The 23,688-nt window shown below is 41.9% G+C and overlaps 1 protein-coding gene across 3 annotated transcripts in view; it reads right to left on the reverse strand.

Annotated features, from left to right (window-relative positions):
• LOC120789274 (protein eva-1 homolog A) overlaps window positions 1-23,688 on the reverse strand; it is a 78,010-nt gene that overhangs the window by 12,452 nt on the left and 41,870 nt on the right. The window contains exon 6 of one of the 3 annotated variants that reach the window (XM_040125890.1): window positions 21,287-21,340. The exons of 1 other annotated variant lie outside the window; for it this stretch is intronic. In XM_040125890.1, coding sequence (XP_039981824.1) covers window positions 21,287-21,340 — 54 coding nt within the window. Of the gene's footprint in view, window positions 1-17,866; window positions 17,927-21,286; window positions 21,341-23,688 lie in introns of those variants that run through there. One more of the 3 variants, XM_040125892.1, reaches the window with a different exon arrangement.

Raw genomic sequence — 23,688 nt, forward strand, 5'->3', positions numbered from 1 at the left:
CACACTGTGAAAATTAATGGTTGTATGCGTCTATATGTGAGAGCTAAATACATGTGTTTTTTAAATGAGCGAGAGCATGTGTGTCAGAGGACATGATTATCACACTCATTCACGTCTTGTGTATACAAAGTAGAACAGGTTTAGGTCTGGTAATGTGAACTCTATCAAGGGACCAGTGGTCTGAGCTGAGGGCTTTTACTGGTTCTGCTCCATCTTTATGTCAGTGCAGGCAATCCAACCTACTCCAATCCTTTATTAGGTTTAGTTCTGAGTGTGTGTGTCTATTAAGAGTTACAACATACACTAGGACTGTGGTAACCTTAAAGGAGGCCTGAAGCAGCATATTGGTGGTTTTGATAGATTTAGCCCTTTAACTATGAACCGCATCTAATTTACAAAGCATGCCACAAATTTTCATGACTGCTATTGATTTACATTCATTTCACTGAATAATGTACAAGGCACATAGAAAGTTTTGGATTCATGCAATGGTGAAGCCATAAAAACTTGGAATCTTAGGTTTGGATATTTCAGCCAGTGTGAGCATCCTCAAGTGTGGGAACAAAAATACAGAACATATGGATGACATTGTCACAGAGAAACTTTTAAGCGGAAACTGAAGAGATCAAAAGTTAGAAAATGAGAAAGTTGCCTTTTCTACAGACAATGACTTCGAGCTGGGAACGTTAGCGGTTTGCGATGTGCTCCCTTCCTGTACAACTGCCATCAAAGTGTCTTTCAGCAAGGCTTTTATTCCACCCGAAAACTCTTCTGGAGCTAATCTAAGGCCACTGGTGGAAAACTGGCTATACTGGGACTTTCGCTGCAGTGACTGATTGTAACTGCATAAATAAGAAGCAGGCACAGCTCAGAAAACCTGTACAAAACATTATGAGAACCATGACTCAAATCGCGGAGATCCGGGAAAAGTTCGACTATGTCTTTTGGCTCAAATGCTCGAATGGTTAATCAAATCAGTGGTCTCAATTTATCCAGTCAGCGTAGATTGTGTAGGCTAGAAAAGCCCTTAGTTGGCAGTAGCCTCTTGTGCCGAGGTCTGTTTGCTGAAGACGGGATGTACTCATGCAGTATTTTTAAATATAAGGCAGGTATACTTCATGATCTCCATGCAAACTAAGACGTAGTTTGCTGGTGACACAGTCTAAAAGCAACCAGATTTTGGCTTGTGAGGGTTGGGAGAGCATTCCAGGTTGGAGCGAGTAGAACAGCTCAACCCCCCATCCTGCCTCACCGAGCCCCCTGCCCTACATTCAGCTGCAAAGCATAGAATTCTTTTCCCCATTTACGTTAATGGATAACACACATCCCACTGCTATGAGACAGCCACAAATGCAAATGTGTCCACACACACACACACACACACACACACACACACACACACACACACACACACACACACACACACACACACACACACACACACACACACACACACACACACACACACACACACACACACACACAGACGAACACACACACACAGAGATACCACACCGTGGGCATGGGCTTTGAACGTAATCACTCTCACTTCACCACATCCATCGGTTATACTCCAAAATCCCAGCTGTTTCGGCTATTTAAACACTCCTCATACACTACACGTGCATGCACACACAGTTGGTGTCATTAACATTGAGGCAGAGACAGAAATAAATGCTCTGTTGACAGTGTGGGGTCATAACAATCAGTGAAAGAAAAAAAAAAAAATCACTCAGTTATGGTGCTTCCCCCCTCAGACCCCACACAGATACACACATGCTGGAGTTAATGTATTCAATACTGATAACATCCACAACCCCAGTCCCGGTTAGGAATATGCACGAAGAGGAGGTGCTGAGCATGAAAATCACATTACAAAAATACACATCCATTCTCTCTCATCAGTGAATGAAACCTAAACCTAAAATCTACTGGTGTTTTCGTTGGCCTGTAATATCACTGGTCATGTCAGTTTTCAAAAATTCATCAGTGTTTATTTAAATAATAACACTTTGTAAAATTGGATTTAAAAATGACAAAAATCAAAAGTCATTTAACACAAGACATTTAAAATTCAATTTGCAGCCCAAACACTGCAGTTTAACTATTTTATCAACTTAGGGACATAATCAGCAGTTTGTTTGTTTTCTGAGCTGTGTTTGTGCTAAAAAGGACCTTGTGTACTATAAACTATGGTGATCAGCATCTTCTTGAAGGAGGAATTTTTGCAATAATCAATCTGCTCCCATTAACAAACATCTGGGTATTATTGTGTGAAAATCAGTAAAATAATAAGATTCGATTTTAGATTCAGTAAAACTCGCTGCTATACATCAAAAGTAGTCCTTACTGTAGGAGCATTTTTCAAAATCTGGCGAGACCTCTGACCCTACCAGACTCGAGCTGCCTAGCTGAACGCAGCCTTCTGAAAGCTCTGACGTTTGTATTTCCATGTCTTTATCGCCTGGACGTGGGAGAGGCGGGTCCACTGTCGAAGTCAGCACAGCCTCATCATTATCTGATTTTCTACTGGGTCAACAAGGATGTGACCAACGCTGAATCATCAAACCATGCCGCCCGCCTAAACTCACTCCTTCATATCGGAGTTATGAGGTAATGGGATGCAGAGTTTTGATTTGGTCAGAGAGCTGCTGAGGTTGTCAAATGGCAGTATCTTGTGAAAACAGTCAAGACAAATGTCATGTCATTTGTTGTCACTGACATGGAACAGAGAGAGAGCAGATAGTGGAGGGACTTGTCTAGACACAATCCCAACAGAAATAAAGGCAGCAATATTCAGCAAGGATGTTCCAGCATATGTCGAGGCTGATCTAAACAATGGCGCTATCTTTAGCCGAAGGCAACAACTGGTCGTACACGGCAGTTAATAAAATCATAACTTGGCAACATTGAAGTCTACTGGGACCTGAGGAATGAATGGTGGCTTGGTGAGAGATGAACTATGATTAGCTAGTATTTTCTTTACAATGCCTCTCAATATACGGAGGGGGACTTTTTTTTGTGCGGCGCACAGCCGTCTTTGTTATTGTGTGACAGTTACAGGGGTTGAGATGAATGTTGGCCGTCCACATTCTTTCATTCTCTCCCAATCTCTTGCATGGTTACATCAAAAGGCCTGGGATCCGAGTTCCAACCAGTAGTGACAGAGGACTGATAAAGCCCTTGAGTTACAATAGGCTGGAACCAGGTTCATTCCAATCTCTGGTGTGGAAGTATCACTTTGATTAAATTACAAAGTTTTCCTGCTGACCGTCTCTCTATACAGCATGAGAAAACTTGTGTGTCGGACTCATGATAGTGGTATACTGTCCAATAGGGGTGGGCGGACGGATACCTAAAGTATCTATACAACCAACGCTAAGTCTTGTTTTGCGTAACAAAACTTGCATCCATTAGATCCATACCAAAACAGTGTATCCGTTTTAGGTCATGTTCTGGGCCCTTGAACACTTTGCTTCTCTGCAGCTGCTGTGTGCATGCGCGTAGCAATCACCAACAGTTTTTTTCAAAATTAAAAACACTCCTGTGTTTTACCGTGCATCTGATTAGGTATTTAAGAGAAAACCACTGTAAATAATGCCCGATGTCTGGCAAATTATTTGGTAGTAATAAAATGTATTCAGAGGTAGCCTGTTAATGATGCATTCAGCTCATGAAACACTGCTCTTTCCTAAATGATAGTACATTAGCGGCTTTTATTCATAGAAAAGTATCTGTGATTATGGCCCAGATATTACTTGGTAAGATCAAAACCAAATTTTCTGGTCTCAACCACCCCTGCTGTGCAAAGCAGCCGGGCTACATGAGTGGGAAACCCCAATACAAGAATATGAAAGATGAGTGGGGAGAAAGCAAGAAAGATGTAATGAGATAGAAACCAGTAAGGACAACAAACAAAGTGTGGAAAATCAGCTTAGGTGGTTGAGTTTACTATTGATTAATCTATCTAGAGCCTCATAAAGGATACATTTGCCTGAAAGACTGTCAGTGAACAATAAACTAAAAGAGGCTCAGCATCACTCCATCCCACGACAGAGAACCCTCCAAGGTTCATCAGGGTCATCACCCAACTTGCTGAATTGGTCTCTTTCGTATAGCAAACCACATTAAAGAAGCTGAGAGGATAATAATATGTCCCTGCAGTTCTCTGTTTTGTCCAGGTGAATGTCAAGATTGCACTTTTTACAATTTATGTAATGTTTATCTGTTCCTATAAGGAACTGCGTTTGTCTCCTACACAGTCAGCAGAAATGGTCAGCTACAGACAGACAGTGGCCCCGGGGCTGGTAGAGCGGGTCCACTGAATTCAATGTAACCTAAGTTTAGTTTTTTATTGGAGAATCCAACTACATCGGGTAAACAGCAAACACTATTGTGAGCAGAGACAGAAAGTGTGTCCTTTGTTTGTAGGGATGGATAGTGCTGGATTATGACCTCAGCGTCACATGCCGTGTTTAAGACCCCCTCCATAACACACTGGCTTTTCAGTAAACACCAGAATGGCTAGATTAGATTACAAGCCACTGTCATAAATGACGGAGGATATATCATAACAAAATAACACAGCAGAGGATGTTTCAGCATCTGTGCGTCATTATGTGCTCTATGATTTGATGCAGCCCATCATACTCCATTGCCCCTTCTTTATTATTTTGGTAAAATACTACCATCTGCCTCATATAGCACTTGTCTGTCATAGGTGCTTCTGCGCCCTGTCATTGTCAGGTAATCAGATGAGCCCTGAGTGAGAGTGAATCACAAGCAGTAGTATTTAGACTAAGTCAAACCGTTGTGTATTCCAGATGGAGAACCCATGATAACTTAAGCATCAACAAGTTCAAACTGTGGCAGTTGGTGTGTTCACGTGTGTATACGAAAGGGAGACATGTTTTTCTCCATGCGTTGACAGAGTGCTGGGCCATATTAGCGGTCAGACCTGGACAGAGATAATGATAGTGAGGTCTGTGTTAGCATTGAGTCTGTCATCGGTCTTATCACCACAAGTACACATGGCGCACACATGCATATTACTGTCGACTTTTAAGTCTACTAATCCAACATTGGATTTAGGCTGGGTATTGTTTGAAAACTGCTGATAGCAACAGTACCTGATGTTCAGTTTCAATACCATAATTGTACTTTCTTTGGTACTTTCCATTGAGAAATAAAAGCATGTTTTTTGATCAAGAACCGTAAGATCAAAGCATAAGTACAGAAGAGAGTGAATCTGTGCAAGCATTTTGATCAAGAAATTTTTGATACTCGATTACTCAGCACTATGGACACATTTTAGCGGTTACCAAAAAAAAGTACTGAAGTTTGATACCCAGACCTACACTGGGCTACACTGGGCTGACCCTTTCCCATCTGAGCAGACTTTTGACAGTACTCCACTATGGGCTATTATTAGAACCAACTCCGAAAATAGACTTCGGTAGGCGGGTGCTATCACAGACTACACTGAGCAGCTGTTTGTGATCAAGACAGAAGAGGAAGGGAGGAGAGATGCGAGAGGAAAAGAGCGGAGAAGAACCTCTTTAAACACTTCCTTTCATTTCTCTCCTTACGGCTTGGGTTTCTTGGCACTGAATACATATATTGTTCTTTTCTGAGTTTCTTACACACACGCACATACACTCTGCTACTGCAATTATGTGCACATAAATAGCATAAGACTCGCTGGGTCAACAGCTGATTATATAACTCTAGTTTTGGAAACTTAAGTGTCCCATGTGGACTCAGAGCTTAAGCATTTCCATCCCTACTGCAGTGGTTTTTTGGGTACAGCTGGTTATCTGTTGTGCCTGCCGTATGTATTTCCTGTTACATCCAGTCTGTGTCCTGTCTTTTTCTTCTACCCCTGTCAATTCAGCCATGATCTTAAAACAGCTTGAGCCACAGCAGATGCAGATGCATGTCCTCAGGGTTAAGAGTGGGGAGAGAAAGGGCACGAGAGACCAACAGAGAGAGGAGTGATAGACGCAGAGGCTACCAGAGACACTTTTACAACAGTCTTTAAAATAAACACCTGCTGCAGTGGCTGAAGTGCCCGGGGGACATCAGAGATCCTGCAGTCTGTATCATTACGACTGTGATTAGATAATGAAACTGAGCTAACAGAGTTACAACATTGCAAACTATCTCTTAGGTCCCAATGCCACGATTAGATATCCTGTATGAGCACAAGGAAACACAACTCAAATGTTCACCCGGGGCTTTAGCAGAGGGTAAATGCACATAAAACACAGTTTGCCTGACTCTCAAATACTCAAATAGCACCATTGAGGATTTATGCATAGTTTACACCTGTTAGCGCCCTCGAACTGGGTTCTCTCTTGCAGTTTTTTTTTTGTGAATGCTAGGATTGCTCAGTTTGCTCCCCATTGGACCACTGTATCCTTGTGAGACCACTGAGGCCTTTGTATCCTGTTACAGGCACACTCATGCAACATGGGCAGAAGGGTGTTTTCATATCTATATTTTATTTGTTCTCATCTAAAACAGTGAATCAGCTGATAAACTTGATGCATAATCTCCAGAAATTCAAGTGGATGGAAGCGCATCACTAAAACCCACATGGGAACATTCACTCCTTTCATTGGCTAGATAGATATGTCGGGGGCGGGAGTGAGAGACTAACACAGGAAGAAGGTCCTATCTGCCCATATATCAGGAGGGCTACTTAGTTTTTTTCTATTCCAGGTCAGACCTCAATTCATTATCTGTCTAGCTGCTAGAAGCTGTTGATGTCGTTCAACCACATCCCAGTATGCAAAGCACACCTGTGCAGGGGAGACAATTAGCTCAAACTTACAGAGTATGCCTTATAGTTTGGTTAGAACGAGGTCGGCTCACGGTCCCACCACAAACGAACTGCTCGAGAATTTGTGTTCAGAACTTGGACTGCACTTGGTTGTTGAACCTCCATGAGTGCTGCTACTGTATGGCAATCCAAACAACATGTATGTCTACGCACTGACATTTGGTTGTGTCCTATTCTCCTTAATGGGGAAAGAGGTTGTAAAGAATTCACTAAATAGTCTCTCTACCCAACAGAAATCAACCCCTGGTCGCAGCTGAGAAGATCTGTCTTCTCAATCCCCAGCCCAGCCTACGGTATTTTCTTTCCAGCTGTGCTGTAAATCTTGCCTGTAGAAACCCTCTGACAGGAGGCCAACTGCGGCTTATAGAGTTAGAAAATGGAGTTTGATCTTTTTTCACAAGGCGTTGCAGTAGGGGGTTTGGTGCAGATTTGACATGAGACAGACTCACACAAGCATACACTGACACACGGGTCAACACTTGACACTTGAAATGACACACACATTACGCAGAACACCTTTCCAGCACATATATTCAGGCCTGAGACAGAAAAAGCCATGAAGTATGGGTCGGAAGGGATGGAAAGAGAAAATGATGGCTTTCCCTTGAGGGTGATACAGACAGTTTAACTTACAACAAACAGTCCAAAATATTTGAATCTTTTATGTCGACAGATAATATATAAGTATAGCATGAGGAATACAAATGACCACTGGAAAGAAGAATGATAAAGAGAAAGCAGACAGAAATTTAAAGGAATAGGTCAACATCTTGGGAAATAACCTTATTTGCTTTCTTGCTGAGAGTTTAGATTGGTTGTGTAGTTGCCAGGCAACCAGCGGAGACTCCAGGAAGTTACTGATCCTGGCCAAGAAATAGTCCGGCATATTACACACTGTATGTGACCTTTAGAGCTGCTGGTAGGCGGATATTTTCAACTCTAGACAGAGCCGTGCTAGCAGTTTCCACATGTTTCCCATCTTTATGCTAAGCTAAGCTAAACATCTCCTGGCTACAACTACATATTTGCCCTACAGGCACGCGAGTGGTATTGATCACCTCATCTAACTCTTGGCAAGAAAGCGAGAAAAGCATATTTCCCAAAATGTCAAACCATTCCTTTAAATATATGCTGTTGCATTTATTAGAATTAACACTAACGAAAAACAATGTGAAGTTTTTGGCCACAATAATTTCGCTACAGCATTTCCTGCATTTTAAAGTTATACACCGTAGCCTATACTGTCATATGGCTCAAGCAGGGTCAAGTACATGCAAAAGTTATGAGGTGCCAGAATTAAGACTAAAGTGGTTCCAGGAGGTAAACGACCACCCATGAATTCATCATTGCTGACCTTTATAGGGCAACTGTCATATTAACACTGGCAGGCATTTTATTAGGCAAATGAAAAAGTAGAAATCTTGTGATTAAAACAAAGACCATGTGGTTGTCTGTAACATTTTCTAAAGGGGGATTGTGGGTCTTTAAAAACTCTTTAAAAAAGTCTTTGTACTTTTAGCATACAAGAAATCACGTCATTGCAACCTTTGTTCTGACTCTTTCTCTGTCTCTGGCAGATTTTTTTTTTTTAATTAATTATGTTTTTTTGCAAAAACTATTGTTGACTATATTGTTCCATATTAAACACATCTTAGTAAACAGCTTTTCTATGCCAACATAGCTGCATTGGTCATTGGCTTTGAATAGAAGGGCTAAGAAAACTCCCCCTAAATGCATTATATTTACAGAACAAAATGCTAACTTACTTATGTTTGATAAAACTGGACAATCAGCTACATCTCTGCACCTCAGAGTAACTTCACTGTGATTGCAAGTGGCCAACTCAGAATTACACTGAATTTGGCACTGATGACAACAGAGCCCTGATGAGTTTTTGCTTCCATCAGCAAGCTACCAAAATCTTGGACTGCATAAAATTAGCATCCCAAAATCTGTCTGGTTTGGCCAAGGCTATAGCCAGACCTACGTTGGTCTGGATCCAGTGTGGACTCGCTAAACAAACACAACTTGGAGGTCTGACTTCGCTTTAGCTGACGGACGTCATTATGCATGTCGATTAACAACAAACACACTGGCAGAGAGAAACGTCCAGCTTTTCAGTGTGGGCCTAGGGGTGGAAAATCCCCATCGGCGAGAGGGTTAGACGGGGGAAAAGAGAGTGACGAAGTGAGAGAGGTGGAGTACACTGGCTACTTTTGCGTGACGGACGACTGACAGGCCAGTCACATTTTTCTAATTTCTTGGTTGCATTTTTTATGTATTGTATGCTGTCTAAGATGCCATCTTAACACTTAAACTATTCCTGAATTGAGGGTAAAGCTGAATGTCCAACAGCCGTTCCCTTTCCTTTTTTAATCGCCGTGAAAAGCAAGTGAAAGAATAGAAGGGGGATTATCCAGGCTCATCTAGCCAGCTCTATACTGTTATTAGTGGAGAAAAGCCAAGATAAAAACAGTGAATGCTCGGCTCAAGCCTACGCAAGAATTATCAGTGGTCCGACTGACAAAATGGCCACTATTACCATACCTGATCGACAACTGCAGGCTTCAGGATTTCAAATATGTATTTCCTTCCAGGCATTGACTGCACAGTTCTTCAGTATTTTTTCATTTAAAAACCAAACAAAAAGAGCATTATTTCACAATGTTTCGTAAAAACAAAGTGTCAGCCGTTGAGCACACTCAATATGAATCAATGATACATGAGTCATGGTTCCCACATACTTTGGGTGAAGCATATCTTTGGTATCACATTTGTATCACATGGGCCAATTTGTACCGACATAAATAAAAACGTCTATTAGTATGGTAGCTAATCATAAACCCTCCAAGAGTACACACATACACAGACAGACAGACACACACACACACACACACAAGCACACACACACACACACACACACACACACACACACACACACACACACACACACACACACACACACACACACACACACACAAAAGAGTAGCAGAACCCAATCGGGCACTGGTGTCATGTTGCAGACAGGAAACAGATGGCCTGCTGGGAAAAGACGCAGAAAAAAGCATGCCAAAGAAGGCCAGAGAGAATGCTTCCCTCCCTCTTTTTCTTCGTCCATCCCTCTTTCCATCACTCCTTCATCCTCAGTTGGAAGCAAAAGGAAGAGCGAAGCCCTGATGGTGTTTGGAGGGTGGATCAGCGGGCTCTGGCTCAAGATCAGAGTGATGGAGTTGTCTGGGAGACTTTTAAATAACAGCCGAGCATGGCTCTACTATACTGAGCTAGGCTGGCACACAGAGCCTGCAGGCTGCTTAAGTCAGACTGTAGGACACATCCCAACGCAGTAGAATATATTTGAAGCCTTCAGGGAATAATAGATAATATTGCTATCAATTGCTATGTTTAACATTAACACAGCAAATGTAAGCGGTAAACGTACAGTATGTGTGAGAAAGAATATGTGACCTGGGTCATAATAAACAAATTAAAGGAATAGTTCAACATTTTCGGGAATATGATAATATATTTCAGGGGTATTATTAGCTTTCTTGCAGAGAGTTAGATGAGACGATAAATACCACTTTTATATGCACATGGTGATTTTGAAGCTATGGCCCCGCAGCCAGTTAGCTTAGCTGAGCATAAAGACTTGAAGCAGGGAGAAACAGCTAGTGTGAAAGAAAAAAATACGTTGAGGCTTTATGGGGGGTTATGTGTGGTACTATTTCTTGGCCAGATGCAGTGACATCCTGAAGTTTTATTGTTAGGTGGTGTTTCCCCCTGCTTCTAGTACTTATGCTAAGCTACGCCATTCAGCTACTGACAGTAACTTCATATTTACTATACAGACATGAGAGTATTATCGATCCTCTCATCAAAGTCTCGGCAAGAAAGGCAGTATGCATGCCTACCAAAATGTGAAGCTATTGCTTCAAGTTAGAGTTTGTCCTCAAAAACTGTTTGTGTATGCAACTATGGTAAGTACCGTAAGTCAAAGACAAACATGGAAATTGAACAGTATGGCGAAAATGTTGCTGTTTGCCTATGATTTCTGTTCTAAATAAATTTGGCTAATCTGGGGATTTGATAAAAATTAGCAAGATCCTCTGACTGCTTGTGTTTCTTGCCCTGCTGGACTCCCAAATCTCAGCAATTTACTTTCTGAGTACAATGTTATGATAACAGATAGAAACGATACCGAAAACTATTAAAATAAGGCAACAAACCAGAATGATCCTTTAATTCTATCAAAACTTCTTTTTATACTCCTCGATAAAGAACAGAAGGAGATTTCACTCATTAGAATACAGTTACAGCTACAGACCGTGAGACACATTCATTAGATAACCTGTGAAATTTACTTCCTCCAGAAACAACTTCCTGACCTTTGCCTGGTACACAGGACTGACCCATCAGCTGCTGATGCCAGATAACCTTTGACCCTGAAAACAGCAATCAGAGATCAATATTGCCTTGAGTAGGGCCGCCCTCCACAGAGGATGCATTGATAAGTGGACTGACCCTGGCTGCTTGAGGTCGAGGCTCCGTCACGTTTACTTGAGCTCTGTGTCCTGTGTTTTCTGAACGACCAATCTCAGATCTTTATCGTGGTGAAGCTCTCATACCAAGAGCATGTCAGATGATCTGATGTCCAGACAATCTCTGAATGTTTCCTGTAAGGGCCTATAAAAGATATGAGGCGTAATCTGTTAATTAGGCTGGTGTCAGATTCCTCTACTTGGTGTTTGAGCATATGATGCAACTAAACTCAAAGTGGAGGGTTTGAATCAAATCAAATAAAGCCCAATAATCATACTATATAATAGAAATATGGACTAATACAGTATGAGTATCTAAAATTTCCCATATAGCTTTTTTGTTGTATATAAATATGGTCACAGGCAATAGGATAAAATTCAGTCCTAAAAGCTTAGCGCCTTACTAGAAATTACTTGCACAAATTTTCAACACAGCAGATGTTCTCCCTTCAACTGGCATACCTATGAAAACCTGCCTTCCATCTGCAGCTGGTCATTTAATGCTTCATTCAAAAACCCTGGGCTGTAAAATCTACAAACATCATTAAGCATGTCTGCTAATTTCTAAAACCTGAAATAAAGCAGCGATAAAACGCAACCCGAAAACACATGTTTACTGCATACTGAAACCTAGTTGAAGTGGGGGAACTTAAAACACATTTAAATAGAGACCTCCTCTTGATGTCTCTTCATTGAGACTGAGTCTTTATTAAATTTCTGCCTGTAATCTTGTTGCAAACATAATTCAATCTATACTGGACGTCCTTGGTGTATTGTTCAGGAGTTTTTTGCTTTTTGAAAGTCTCCAGACCTCTAATTAGGAGCCAACTGAGCGAAAACATAAAAACTTTGTCTGTCTTTGTCTCTCTTTTTTGTGTTTATCTTTCTCAATTCAGTTAGGTCATAAAAAGTGAATTGTTGGCATGTTTGCCAAACCATGCCTACAACGGTTCATATATTCAAACTACATTTTGCTGATTAAATACCTAAAAATGTATGTTATAAATGTCTCTCCCGCTCTCTCTAAGTCATCAGTTCCTTCTTTTTCCCGCTATGCCACTAAATCCTCCTCTAAATCAAGTTTCTCTGCCTTTTCTACCCGTGCAGCACATGTTTCTGGGTCCATAGCGATCCACGCCTCTCAGAGCAAATTGAGTTTAATGGGGGTGAGGCAGGGTGAGCCGAGGGGGAGAAGAGGGGGAGGCAAAGAGAGGGCTGTAAAAACACGGCACATGCTACTCCATGCCAGTCCCCATGAAGAGAACAGCAGCATTACTGCTTTTGCCCTGTGACATTACTTCTTACCCCCAATCCAACAGTTACATGTGCTGGCACGGCTTGAGCAGAAACACATACTCAAACAGACAATCACTGAGTGGCAAAAATACATCTCAACATTTCTTTTAATGAAGGATTTACTCTCAAAATGTTATCTCACTCTAGTATTGTTTGTGTAGAGAAAAAACTGGATTCTAGGAATGAATATAAAAAGAAAATTCTACACAACCCTGTTTGCATTAATGTTTATGAAAAGTATTTGGGTAGTTGCTGCTTTAGGATAGCTGTCAAAGGAAAGATTACTCCTTCGCTGACTTTCAAACTGTCTCAATTTCCAGTATGAATTTCCATGTCAAACAGCATCCATTTACCAGGAGCTGGATAAGAAACTCACAGTTACCGGCAGACACCAGTTAACCCAGTTGACCGGCAAGTGAGTAAATATACACACCTTTGGCAAAAACATTGACATGAACACACAGAGTTGGTATGCTGGTCAACAACAACGCTGGTCTTTTTCTGCTCTCCTCCTGGTGCAAAGCTCTGGTTTAATTAAGTGGACTACTGTGAAAGTTCTTCTACGGCCAACACATCCAGGAAAACACATACACACACACACCCACACACACACCCACACCCACACACACACGCATGCCCACACACACATACACACACACACACACAGACACAGACACACACACACACACACACACACACACACACACACACACACACACACACACACACACACACACACACACTCTCTCTCAGAGGTGCAGTGTCCTTCACCCTGACCATGGTGCCTTGGAGGGAAAATTAATTTTGCTGGGTGAGCTTGGCTTACTAAAGGGCAACTAAAAAGGCAGAAACCTTGCTGAATAAAGCCATTCAAGAGGTTCTCTGGTATGCTGTCCACATGTCCACGTCTTCCAGACCTGAGCATGAACTGGAAACACACAGCTTTCTGGATCGCACACTGCAGCTACCAATCCACTGTATATGCATGCTATCATTGCATTCTAGTTCTTTCCATTACAACATCAAACAAGACTAACATATATAGGTACATATAGATCAGATTAAAGATCCTTTCAAGACATGTTCTAGGACACATAAAAATACACTTCCCTGAAAAATAATTTCTCTCATACAGTATGTTCAATTACCTCATTAAAAAGACTTAAAATTAAATCTATTCCTTTTCTATCATGGAAACATTCAAAATCTATGAATCTGCAAATATTATTTATTTCAAAACTTTAACTGCTTGATACAAGATGTCTCCAGCTTCACTGGAAAGTTAATTCACAGTGTACGTGCACTAGAGGTTTCAAGTTTCCACATCACGCTTTTGTCAGTCACATTTTCGACCATAACTGCCTTCCGAATGATGTCACAAAATCCTGCTCATATCTTCATGTCTCAAACTCTAATGTTAGGTGCTGAAGGGTAAGCCTCTTCAGCAGATGAATGTGAAAAAAACCTTCAAGTTTCAAACTCTGCACATACATCATTCTGCACCGTGAAGCTCAAACATCCAAGTTAAGTAACAATAAGAAAACTGTGAATACACAACTCGGAGATAAATGATTTTTCTGCTGGGCTTCTCTATTGTATATTGATTTGTGCATCACTTACAGTATGTATCTTCAAAGCAGCGCCAAAGTGATTGTTCAAGCATGTGTTTTGGATCCTCAGGTGTTAATTTCTGTGCATCCTCCCATGCATGCGAACCACAGCCATTTTTTTTTTTCCCTCTCCAACCTCGATGACCTTTTAAATCTACCAGGATCCAGGGGACTAACTCCCACAATCTCACTGGGAGATAAATAACTCACCACAGCTATGAGACTCTTCAAATCCCTCCATCTAGGACCAGTCCAGGCAATAACACAGACATCAGAAGAGTGATAAAACACTGCTCTTCGAGGACAAGACTGTCCTGGAGAACCTACATCCATTTCAAAGAATTGGCCCAAGAGGAAAGGAAAAGCTAGGTTCTTGTAAATGAACTATAAAGTAAAGGACTCTACCATTTGGAAGCAGAACTAGGGTCTTTAAAGTTAGCTTGTTAACAGAGCATTGTGGTGTATTATAACTAAGACTAGGGGGCACTGGCAGCTATTACAGGGGAATAGAGTTGGCTTAATGGTACAGGGGTCGAGTCACTGCTGATGCCAGGGACACTGGGGACATTGAGTAAAAGAAAGGGGGGAGCTGGGGCCAAAGCCATACGAATAGTGGTATGAGGATGTATAGTTATTACCAAGAGAGTGGTGGGGGGAAGTTTAGGGTGGGTTGGAGAACCACAGCAACCCCTGCAAGCAGCTGTATGTTAGTGCTGAAGAATGCCAGGGAAGGCAATTTCTGGAGGGGGGGAATCACATCTGCTTTGGCTATCAGGAGACCCCCGCACCCATTCCACTTCAAAATGACTTTTATTTTTTAGAGAATGACTCATTCTGGAAGGGAGGAAGGAGGGAAGGAGGGAAGGAGGGAAGGAGGGAAGGAAGGGCAGTATAGGAAGGAAGGAAAAAAGAAAACACCACTGTTGGAGAGTTGAAGCCATTAGGAATGCATGCTGAGTTTCAAAAACAGAGAACAGAGAAGAAAAGGATAAAAATCAAATCAAGGGTAGAGGAAAAAAAGAGGGGCTTGGAAAGGAAAGAGGGCTTCGCTTTTCTGTGAAAGAACCAGGCCAAAGCTTAGTACAGTGCCAGGTTCCATTCAGACTAGACAAAGTAAATAAAACCACTTGATGAAAAAGAGAAAAAGGAAGAGAATGGATGGCGGAAAGGGTGCTCAAAGCAGGGGGGTATAGAGCTATGCGAAGCTATGAAGATGAAGGGAGAGAGAACAAGAAGGTCTGCCTTTCTGTTTTTACAACTGAGCAGTCAGCCTTATCTGATGGCCGGACACAGATTTACACAGATTATCACAGCATTGTCAAACATGAAGTCAGATCTCTGGGTGTGGGGGGGAGGGGTGCAAAAAAGCAGGGACAAAGACAGAAAGGCCCATTCATCTCACTGATTAATCATTTCTCCTGTCATCTCAATCTCTCCCCCCATCTCCAGAGGACATCCAGACTGTGAATCTGGAATAATAAACAAAAGCACGTTAACATCCAGCTAATCAAAACGTGGGCTGACGCAGACTGGGCTTATTCCTGTTCCTGTTCCTGTGCTGTCAGTCTCCAGCCTGCGCTCTCTCCTCGTTACCCAAACCACACACTAATTCATAAATTACAAACAAAGCGTCCCCTGTGGTTTGGGAGGGACAGGGCCGACACTGCAAACTGGCGCTACAGGGGAACAGCTACGCGTCAATTAGAGGGAAACCTGGCCGACAGGGAGAGGTAGGTGGGGAACGCGTGCACTCACAGACAGGCTCACACATTTACAGTCTCGCAAACAGGGAGGCAGAAGCACAGACCTACTGTATACACATGTTCACAACAGACGGGAAAACACACACGCCATTTGGAAGCCATCTAAACGTCTTTGCCATTTTGGAGCCCAGGAACTGACTGCGCCATTGTCTGGTCTAAGCGGCTAACTGGGTTTCCAGGTCCTGCTTACGAGGCCCGCTGTGTGCTCGGGTGTTGTGCACGCACCGCTGGGAGCTAAGCCTGCGGTTGTGTTGTGCTCTAGGCAGTCTTTGATGAAACACATGTTGAACTGCAGGAAAAGTTGCTTCAATTGCGCTGGTGAATTAATCACTAAACATGTTTTGAGTTCAGCATCAGATGAAACTAGGAACCCGTCTGCATTACAATTAAATGATGGGGCTGACTAAACTGGTACAGCTCAGCTCTCAGATTCCTATGCAGCTTGGTAATAAAGCAAATTTACTGAATTACTAAATCTCTTGTGAATCTTTTACAACCTGAATTTTCTCATTAGCTTTTTATCAATTTTACAGCAATATAAATAGTCTGAATCCAATATAACTAAACTGAGAATAGCTACAGCAACCACTGACCACCAACTGCACCAACCAATTGGCCTCGTGTAGTCCAGAAGTCCAGAATATATAACTGGACATACGGTAATTAATTCAGACAAATACATCAAAAGTATGCCAACACAAGAAAGGTAATGTCATGCACAGATGTATTAAAATTGTTAAAAGCAAACAAAAAAGCAAAACATCGGGTTTAAGTTTCTCAGTTTTGAAGATTTGCTGCTTTTCTATGTTTTAAATCATCATTAACCGAATATCTTTGGTTTTTGGAGAGTTGGTCGGAAAAAATAAGAGATTCAAAGACGTCACCTTGGGCTCTAGGACACTACATTCAAAGAAGGGGGTGTCATAGAGTGTCGGAGTTAAAGTGACAGATTTTCAGCGAGCTCAATGATCCTGCTCGCTCTGAGTCAGCGCCAGTATTTGGAGTATGCGAACGACTCGTTGCCACTGTTGGTTTTAGTGTATTATGCACCCGGTCGTTAATTACAGTGGAGTCAAACTCCTGCCAACATAGCCTGTTCTGCTCGGTGCTACCAGCAGCTCAGTAGGAAAAAAAAACACTGACCACCTTTGGAAACACACACAAGCAAACACACAGAGGGAGAAGATGAAAAAAAAAATTAGTATCACTGTTCCTATTAAAGGTACCAATACTGACAGGGCGTTGTCAGGTATCAGTTTAGCCATACGTGTGCATCGTTGCGCGTATCTGTGATCCGTGTGTGATCTCATACTCAGTTTACCTCATCTGTCCACATGTGAAACCTTCGGTTCCCTGTCAGTATCTAATCCAGTCAGTCAACCTGGCAAATATCCCTCTCCGCTCCTGAACACTTGTTTCCTCATGTTTCACAGGAATTCTAACACACACATACACACTCGCCAGCCTCAAAATTAGCACACACACTCACACCAGTTTTAACACTCATATGTTCTCACATCTTTAGCAGCGAGTGCTAAAACAGCAAGAACATTCCTAAGAGCAACGCAAGGTGAGGCATTTGAACTTCATGACAAGCAAAACGTAAAATTAGATTAAATATGCAGAGAAATGACTCTTAAATATCCAAAGTTTGAAGCTTTTAAGATAGAAACCAAGAAGGATGGTCCCACTCCTCTAAATAACACAAAAGTCTCACAGCTTCACCACAGAATCCAACAAGCAAAAGTAGCCAGACTACAACAGAGAGATTTAAAAGCGTGGCAAGCCAGAAGACTAGGTGACACTTACACACACATTGCTGAATGGAAAATCCTCTGGGGTCCAGGCAGTTACTTTCTCTCAGAGTGTGTGTTCGTGTGTGCGGCTGTCTGTCTTGTCAAACACTCCCTCCCCCTCCTCCTCCTCCTCCTCGTCCTCCTCCTCCTTCTCCTCCTCCTCCTCCTCTCAGTCCCGCCAGGAGAGCTAGGACCAACTTTGCAGTAAAAACAAGCGCTCACGTGAATAGTCCACCAGGGTCTGGGTCCGACCAGAATAAGAGAGCACGGCCCAAAAAAGGAAAAGAAAGAGGGAGGGAGGGAGGAAAAAAAAGGATTGCCCCTTTAAGAAGGTATGCTCCTCTATGTTGAATCCCCCTTTTTAAGCCAAATGGAGTATGAAGAGAGTTTCCTCTTCTTCTCCTCTTCTCATCCAGAGAGAATAACTAGTGAAGGCTTCTCTAATGCCTCTCTTCTTTTTAGCTTTCCCTTCCTTCCTACTCTTGGGGAGAGAGAAAGTTAAACCCCGCTTTAGACAACTGGAATGTGACAGCAGGAGAGCAAGAGAGAGAGAGAGAGAAAGAGAGAGAGAGGGGGTGAGTGTGTGTGTGTGTGTGTGTGTGTGTGTGTGTGTGTGTGTGTGCGTGTGTGTGTTTTTGAGAGAGAGAGAGAGAGAGAGAGAGAGAGAGAGAGAAGCGGGACATGTAGTGTCCACCTACACAGTCCACTGCTGTGTGAGTGAGCAGTCAAAGAGAGGTGGAGAGGGGAGGGAAGGAGCAGCAAAGAGAGGAGGGGGCTATGAGTGTGTGCATGAGTGTGTGAGAGTGAGTAACAGAGAGAAAGAGACAGAGAAAGATGAATAAAGTCGACCTGAGAATTTAATTCAAGTCAGATTGGAAATCTCGGGGTGTAAGAGCCGGTACATGCGGCTCCATGCTGTGTGTAAGTGAACATCTATGATACACTTTAGCAATATGATCATTTATACCATGAGACAGTACAGATCTGTCAGCAGAGATTTTTCCATTCAATTTATTGTGTGATATCTATTTCTTTAATGTCTCTGGCTGTATAAAGTCATAGTGGGCAGTGTTGCAAATCACTGAGCCGGACTGCTTTATGGCAATATTGGATTTTTATATAAGAGTACCTTCATTTGTCAGGTTTTTTATACTGCAATATAAAATGACATATCCCATAACAATAGATTTGATCCATATTGCCCCACCCTAGCTCATAGCTTTCACTCAGAAACGTTTGCTCAGCTTTTGCTGTATGAATTTTAGCAACAGTGCGAATTTTTTCTATTTCAGTTGTGAAGTTAGAGCAACCAATACAACATATGGTTGAGATTTGGGAAGTGTTTGCATTCATTCTGCCTTTCTTTTCATTCATGAATTTTATGGAAAGACATTCTTAACTCGCAACAGTTTCTCTGACTTTAAGTTATTTTTGAGGAACATGCTTTTTGGTGTCTACATTTGTAAAAAAAAAAAAAAGAAAAGAAAAGATTTTGATGTGCGTGTCAGTTATTCTGCAAACCTACGGTTACCCATAACACCCTTCTCTGTGGAGACATTTAAATGTGTCTTCACAGAACTATAATTCCATCTTAAGATGCCCTGGGAATTTCTCCCTTTGACTCCCACCCCCTGACTGTCCCTCCGCACACACACACACACACACACTAATTCTCCGTTCTCCCTTTCCCTCTCTCTCTCCCTCTTCATCCGTGTCCACCGCAGGAGGGAAACTGAAACCAGCCACAGACTGGAAAGCATTAGTACCAAACCCCCCTATCCCCAATTCAACAAGCTCTACATACAAACGAACGATGGGTCACACAAAAAGAGTAGAGAGTAGTTTTTTTGCCATGAGCACAGAGTGACATAAAAACAGTAGTGTACACAGTATACGAATTTGTGAAGCCGACAAAGTTGGCAGCAAGTTCTCGTCCAGAGCTTTGCTTATTTTGCAGTTTCCAGCCCAACAAAGAAGCAGTTGCTCATTTGGGAAAACAGGCCAAGCAAAAACCGCAGGATAGGGGAGAGATGTTTGTGTGTTTGTGTACACACTGCTAGTGCATTCAGTTTGTCCAAATACTATTTGTGCTCGTTTTTATGTATGTAAGTATGTCTGTATATACGATACACATGTATTTTTGTACAAACATGTGACTGTATGACTGTTCACCTCACTACATGCTCCTATTATCTGACATTTCTAAAGCAGACAAACAGCCTGAAGCCAAATGCAGAACATTCCTCTGCTCTGGAAAGTGCTTCCTATGTTGGGGGCTGGAATGGTTACAGGGACATAAGTGGCTTTGAGTAGCGGCAACAGAGCGATAGACCCCAAAAGGATCATCAGAGATGCCCTCTTTCTCCCATTCCCACAGACACTGATGTTAATGAGACCCATAGGCCTCAATAACAGATCACAGAGGCCAGGTATAGGACTGAGTGGTCAGTATTGAGCCAGCAAGATGGACACTGATTATCCACATTGTCATGAGACTGTCTGCACAATGAAGATAAAGAGGGATGGGCAAAGCAGGGAAGACATCTAAAAAGTACGCATTTCTGCATATCAGAATATGCTGAGGGATCTAGACAGAAAACCAAATCATCAATAATTAACTAACACCACTGATAACACACTTAGCAAGGACTATAAGTGGATACATCCACCTATTTCGCCAACCTACTCCTAGATCCTATACTATGCTAATACTATGGTACATAACCACCCAGAAACATCAGATTATCACTGCATGGGTTTATCTTGTGTTTTGGTTGGCAGGTGAGAAAGCACATTTTGACATCAGCCTCAAAGGCTGTATGTGAGTTAATCACACTCAGTGCGCTCTAAGTTGGCCCCCATCCTATCATGCTTATCCAGTCACCTGGGTCATCAGTACAGGCCTCTGATGTTCCTTCCCCATCATGTTTACTAAGCAGTCTGTAGACAGAGGAATCAAAACGTCTGGCTGCCACACACTCTAGTTTCTGCTACACTCTGAGCAACTTTTTTTCTCTTTCTATTTTCATTTAAGGGACTTTTTCAAGGGTTGGTTCCATGACACAAGTGAATAGTGACGGATAAAAAACAATGCACCACTGGCTCAGGGGGAAAGGAGAGTGACTGAGCTCTGAGAACACTCTTAACTCACAGTAGTCATCGAGATTGTGGTGAGATACAAATCTTTGTGTCTCCCAGGAAGTTTTTTACACTAACAGGCAAAATGATTAAGAATTCAATTCAATACAATTCAATTCAATTTTATTTATATAGCACCAAATCATAACAGAGGTTATCTCAGGGCACTTTTCATGTAGAGTGCCCTGAGAGCATGTAGACCATGCTCTTTATTGTTATATTTACAGACACCCAACGTTCCCACATGAGCAAGCACTTGGCGACAGCGGCATGGAAAAACTCCCTTTTAACAGGTAGAAACCTTGAACAGAATCCAGCTCATGTTGGGCGCCGTCTTCCCCGACCGGCTGGTTTGCTAGAGACAGAGAGAGAGAGAGAGAGAGAGAGAGAGAGAGAGAGAGAGAGAGAGAGACTAATAATAAAACTAATAATTGTAATAATAGGGTGAATAATAGTACTAATAACACTAAATATAACAATTGATGATAATCATAATATTTGAAGCAGTGTGAGCAGGATCATGGGGGCAGTAGGTGGTTTGCAGTCACAGATCCAGACTCTCTAGCAGCAGGGGCAGAAATACCGGCAGAAAGCGACAGGAAGAGCGAGGAGAAAGACGAGAAAGCACAAAACTATGGGAGACAGAAGAAGTCAAGTTAATAACGACCATTGATGCCATATTAATGCGTGCAGATGGAGAGGAAGAGGAGGCACCCTGAGCCAGCACTAACTGTAAGCAAAAAGTTAGGTTTTAAGCCTACTCTTAAATGTGGAGAGGGTGTCTGCCTCCCGGACCAAAACTGGAAGATGGTTCCACAGTAGAGGAGCCTGATAACTGAAGGCTCTGCCTCCTATTCTAATTTTGGAGACTCTAGGAACCACAAGCAAGCCTGAGTTCTGGGAGCGCAGTGTTCTAGCGGGGTAATAGGGTACTATGAGCTCTTTCAGATATGATGATGCCTGACCATTAAGGGCTTTGTAGGTGAGGAGGAGGACTTTAAATTCTATTCAGAATTTTACAGGGAGCCAATGCAGAGTAGCTAATACAGGAGAAATGTGATCTCTTTTCCTAGTTCCTGTTACAAGCAGAATAACTTAAATTTTTTCTGAGTTTAACAGGAGAAAGTTGCTCATCATCCAGGTTTTTATGTCCTTAAGGCAAGCTAGAAGTTTAGCTAACTGATTGCTTTCACCAGGCTTCATTGACAAATAAAATTGGGTATCATCAGCATAGCAATGGAGGTTTATGGAGTTTTTCCTAATAATATTGCCTAAAGAAAGCATATATAAGGTGAATAGAACTGGTCCAAGCACAGAACCTTGTGGAACTCCATGACTAACTTTTGAGTATATGGAGGATTTATCGTTTACGTGCACAAACTGAAATCGATCTGATAAATAGGACCTAAACCAGCTTTGAGCGGTTCCTTTAAAGCCGATCAAATGGTCCAGTCTCTGTAATATGATGTGATTGTCAATAGTGTAAAATGCAGCACTAAAGTCTAACAAGACAAGTACAGAGACAAGTCCTTTGTCTGATAAAGTAAGAAGGTCATCTGTAACTTTAACCAGTGCAGTGCTGACTGAAAATCCTAAAAATAAATGATAATCATACAAAAAGTCACACAACTGGTTGGCAACAGCTTTCTCAATGATCTTAGAGAGAAAGGGAAGGTTAGATATGGGTCTATAGTTGGCTACGACATATGGATCAAGAGTAGGCTTTTTAAGAGGAGGTTTAATTATAGCTGTTTTAAAGGACTGTGGTACATAGCCTGTTAACAAAGACATATTGATTATATCTAGTAAAGAGGTGCTAACTAAAGGTAAAACTTCCTTAAGCATCCTAGTTGGGATGGAGTCTAAGAGACAAATTGATGGTTTGGATGAAGACATTATTGAAGTTAGTTGGCGAAGGTCGATGGGAAAGAAACTGTCTAAGTATACATCAGGTTGCACAGGTGTTTCTAAGGTGCCTGTGTTTGAGGATAGGTTGGTGCCGGTTGAGGGCAGGAGGTATTGAATTTTGTCTCTAAAACCAAGGAGTTAGGACAAATCTTTTTTACTGTAACTGAGCAACTCTGTGGTGTAGAGATAGCCAGCTATTTAGTTTTGCTTGACTGTGTTTTGCCTGATTTTTAACTGTTATACAAATTGTAGACAATTCATAACCACCACATCAGAAACTGTAATGTGACCTGCTTATTCATGGTTTACTTTACTGGTCTTTTTTTTAATTAAAGAGTAATTAACTATGTAATTAACTTTTACTTTGAACACAGTTTGTGGTATTAATCTAAAATAAGGTTTTAACAGATTTTTCTCTAACCAATGCAACTTCAGTAACAGAAATGGGAGAACACGATTGATCAAAGGCACTTTGAAAATACTGTCCGCATTAAACAGTTACTCCCAATGTCAAGGTTCATATTTCCTCAGATAGTAAGGGACATAACCCAATCAACTTCCAGCTCTAACCTCTAGGCTATCGCGCTGCGCAGTCGGAAATGTTGGACAGAATGGAGACAGAAGGAAAACAAGGAAAAGAGATGAGATCAAAGGCAGAGGTTGCAGTTGCCATATACAAGGTGAGGAAGAGGAAGACAGAGTAAAAAGAGGCAGCAGAGACAGCTAGAGTGAACCAACTATGCATTGTAAAAATGGCTGGATTACATGGATAGAGAAGGTGAGTAAAACATGTGT

Source organism: Xiphias gladius, chromosome 4 (genome assembly GCF_016859285.1).
Source record: "Xiphias gladius isolate SHS-SW01 ecotype Sanya breed wild chromosome 4, ASM1685928v1, whole genome shotgun sequence".
In the NCBI taxonomy this organism is placed as follows: Eukaryota; Metazoa; Chordata; class Actinopteri; order Istiophoriformes; family Xiphiidae; genus Xiphias; species Xiphias gladius.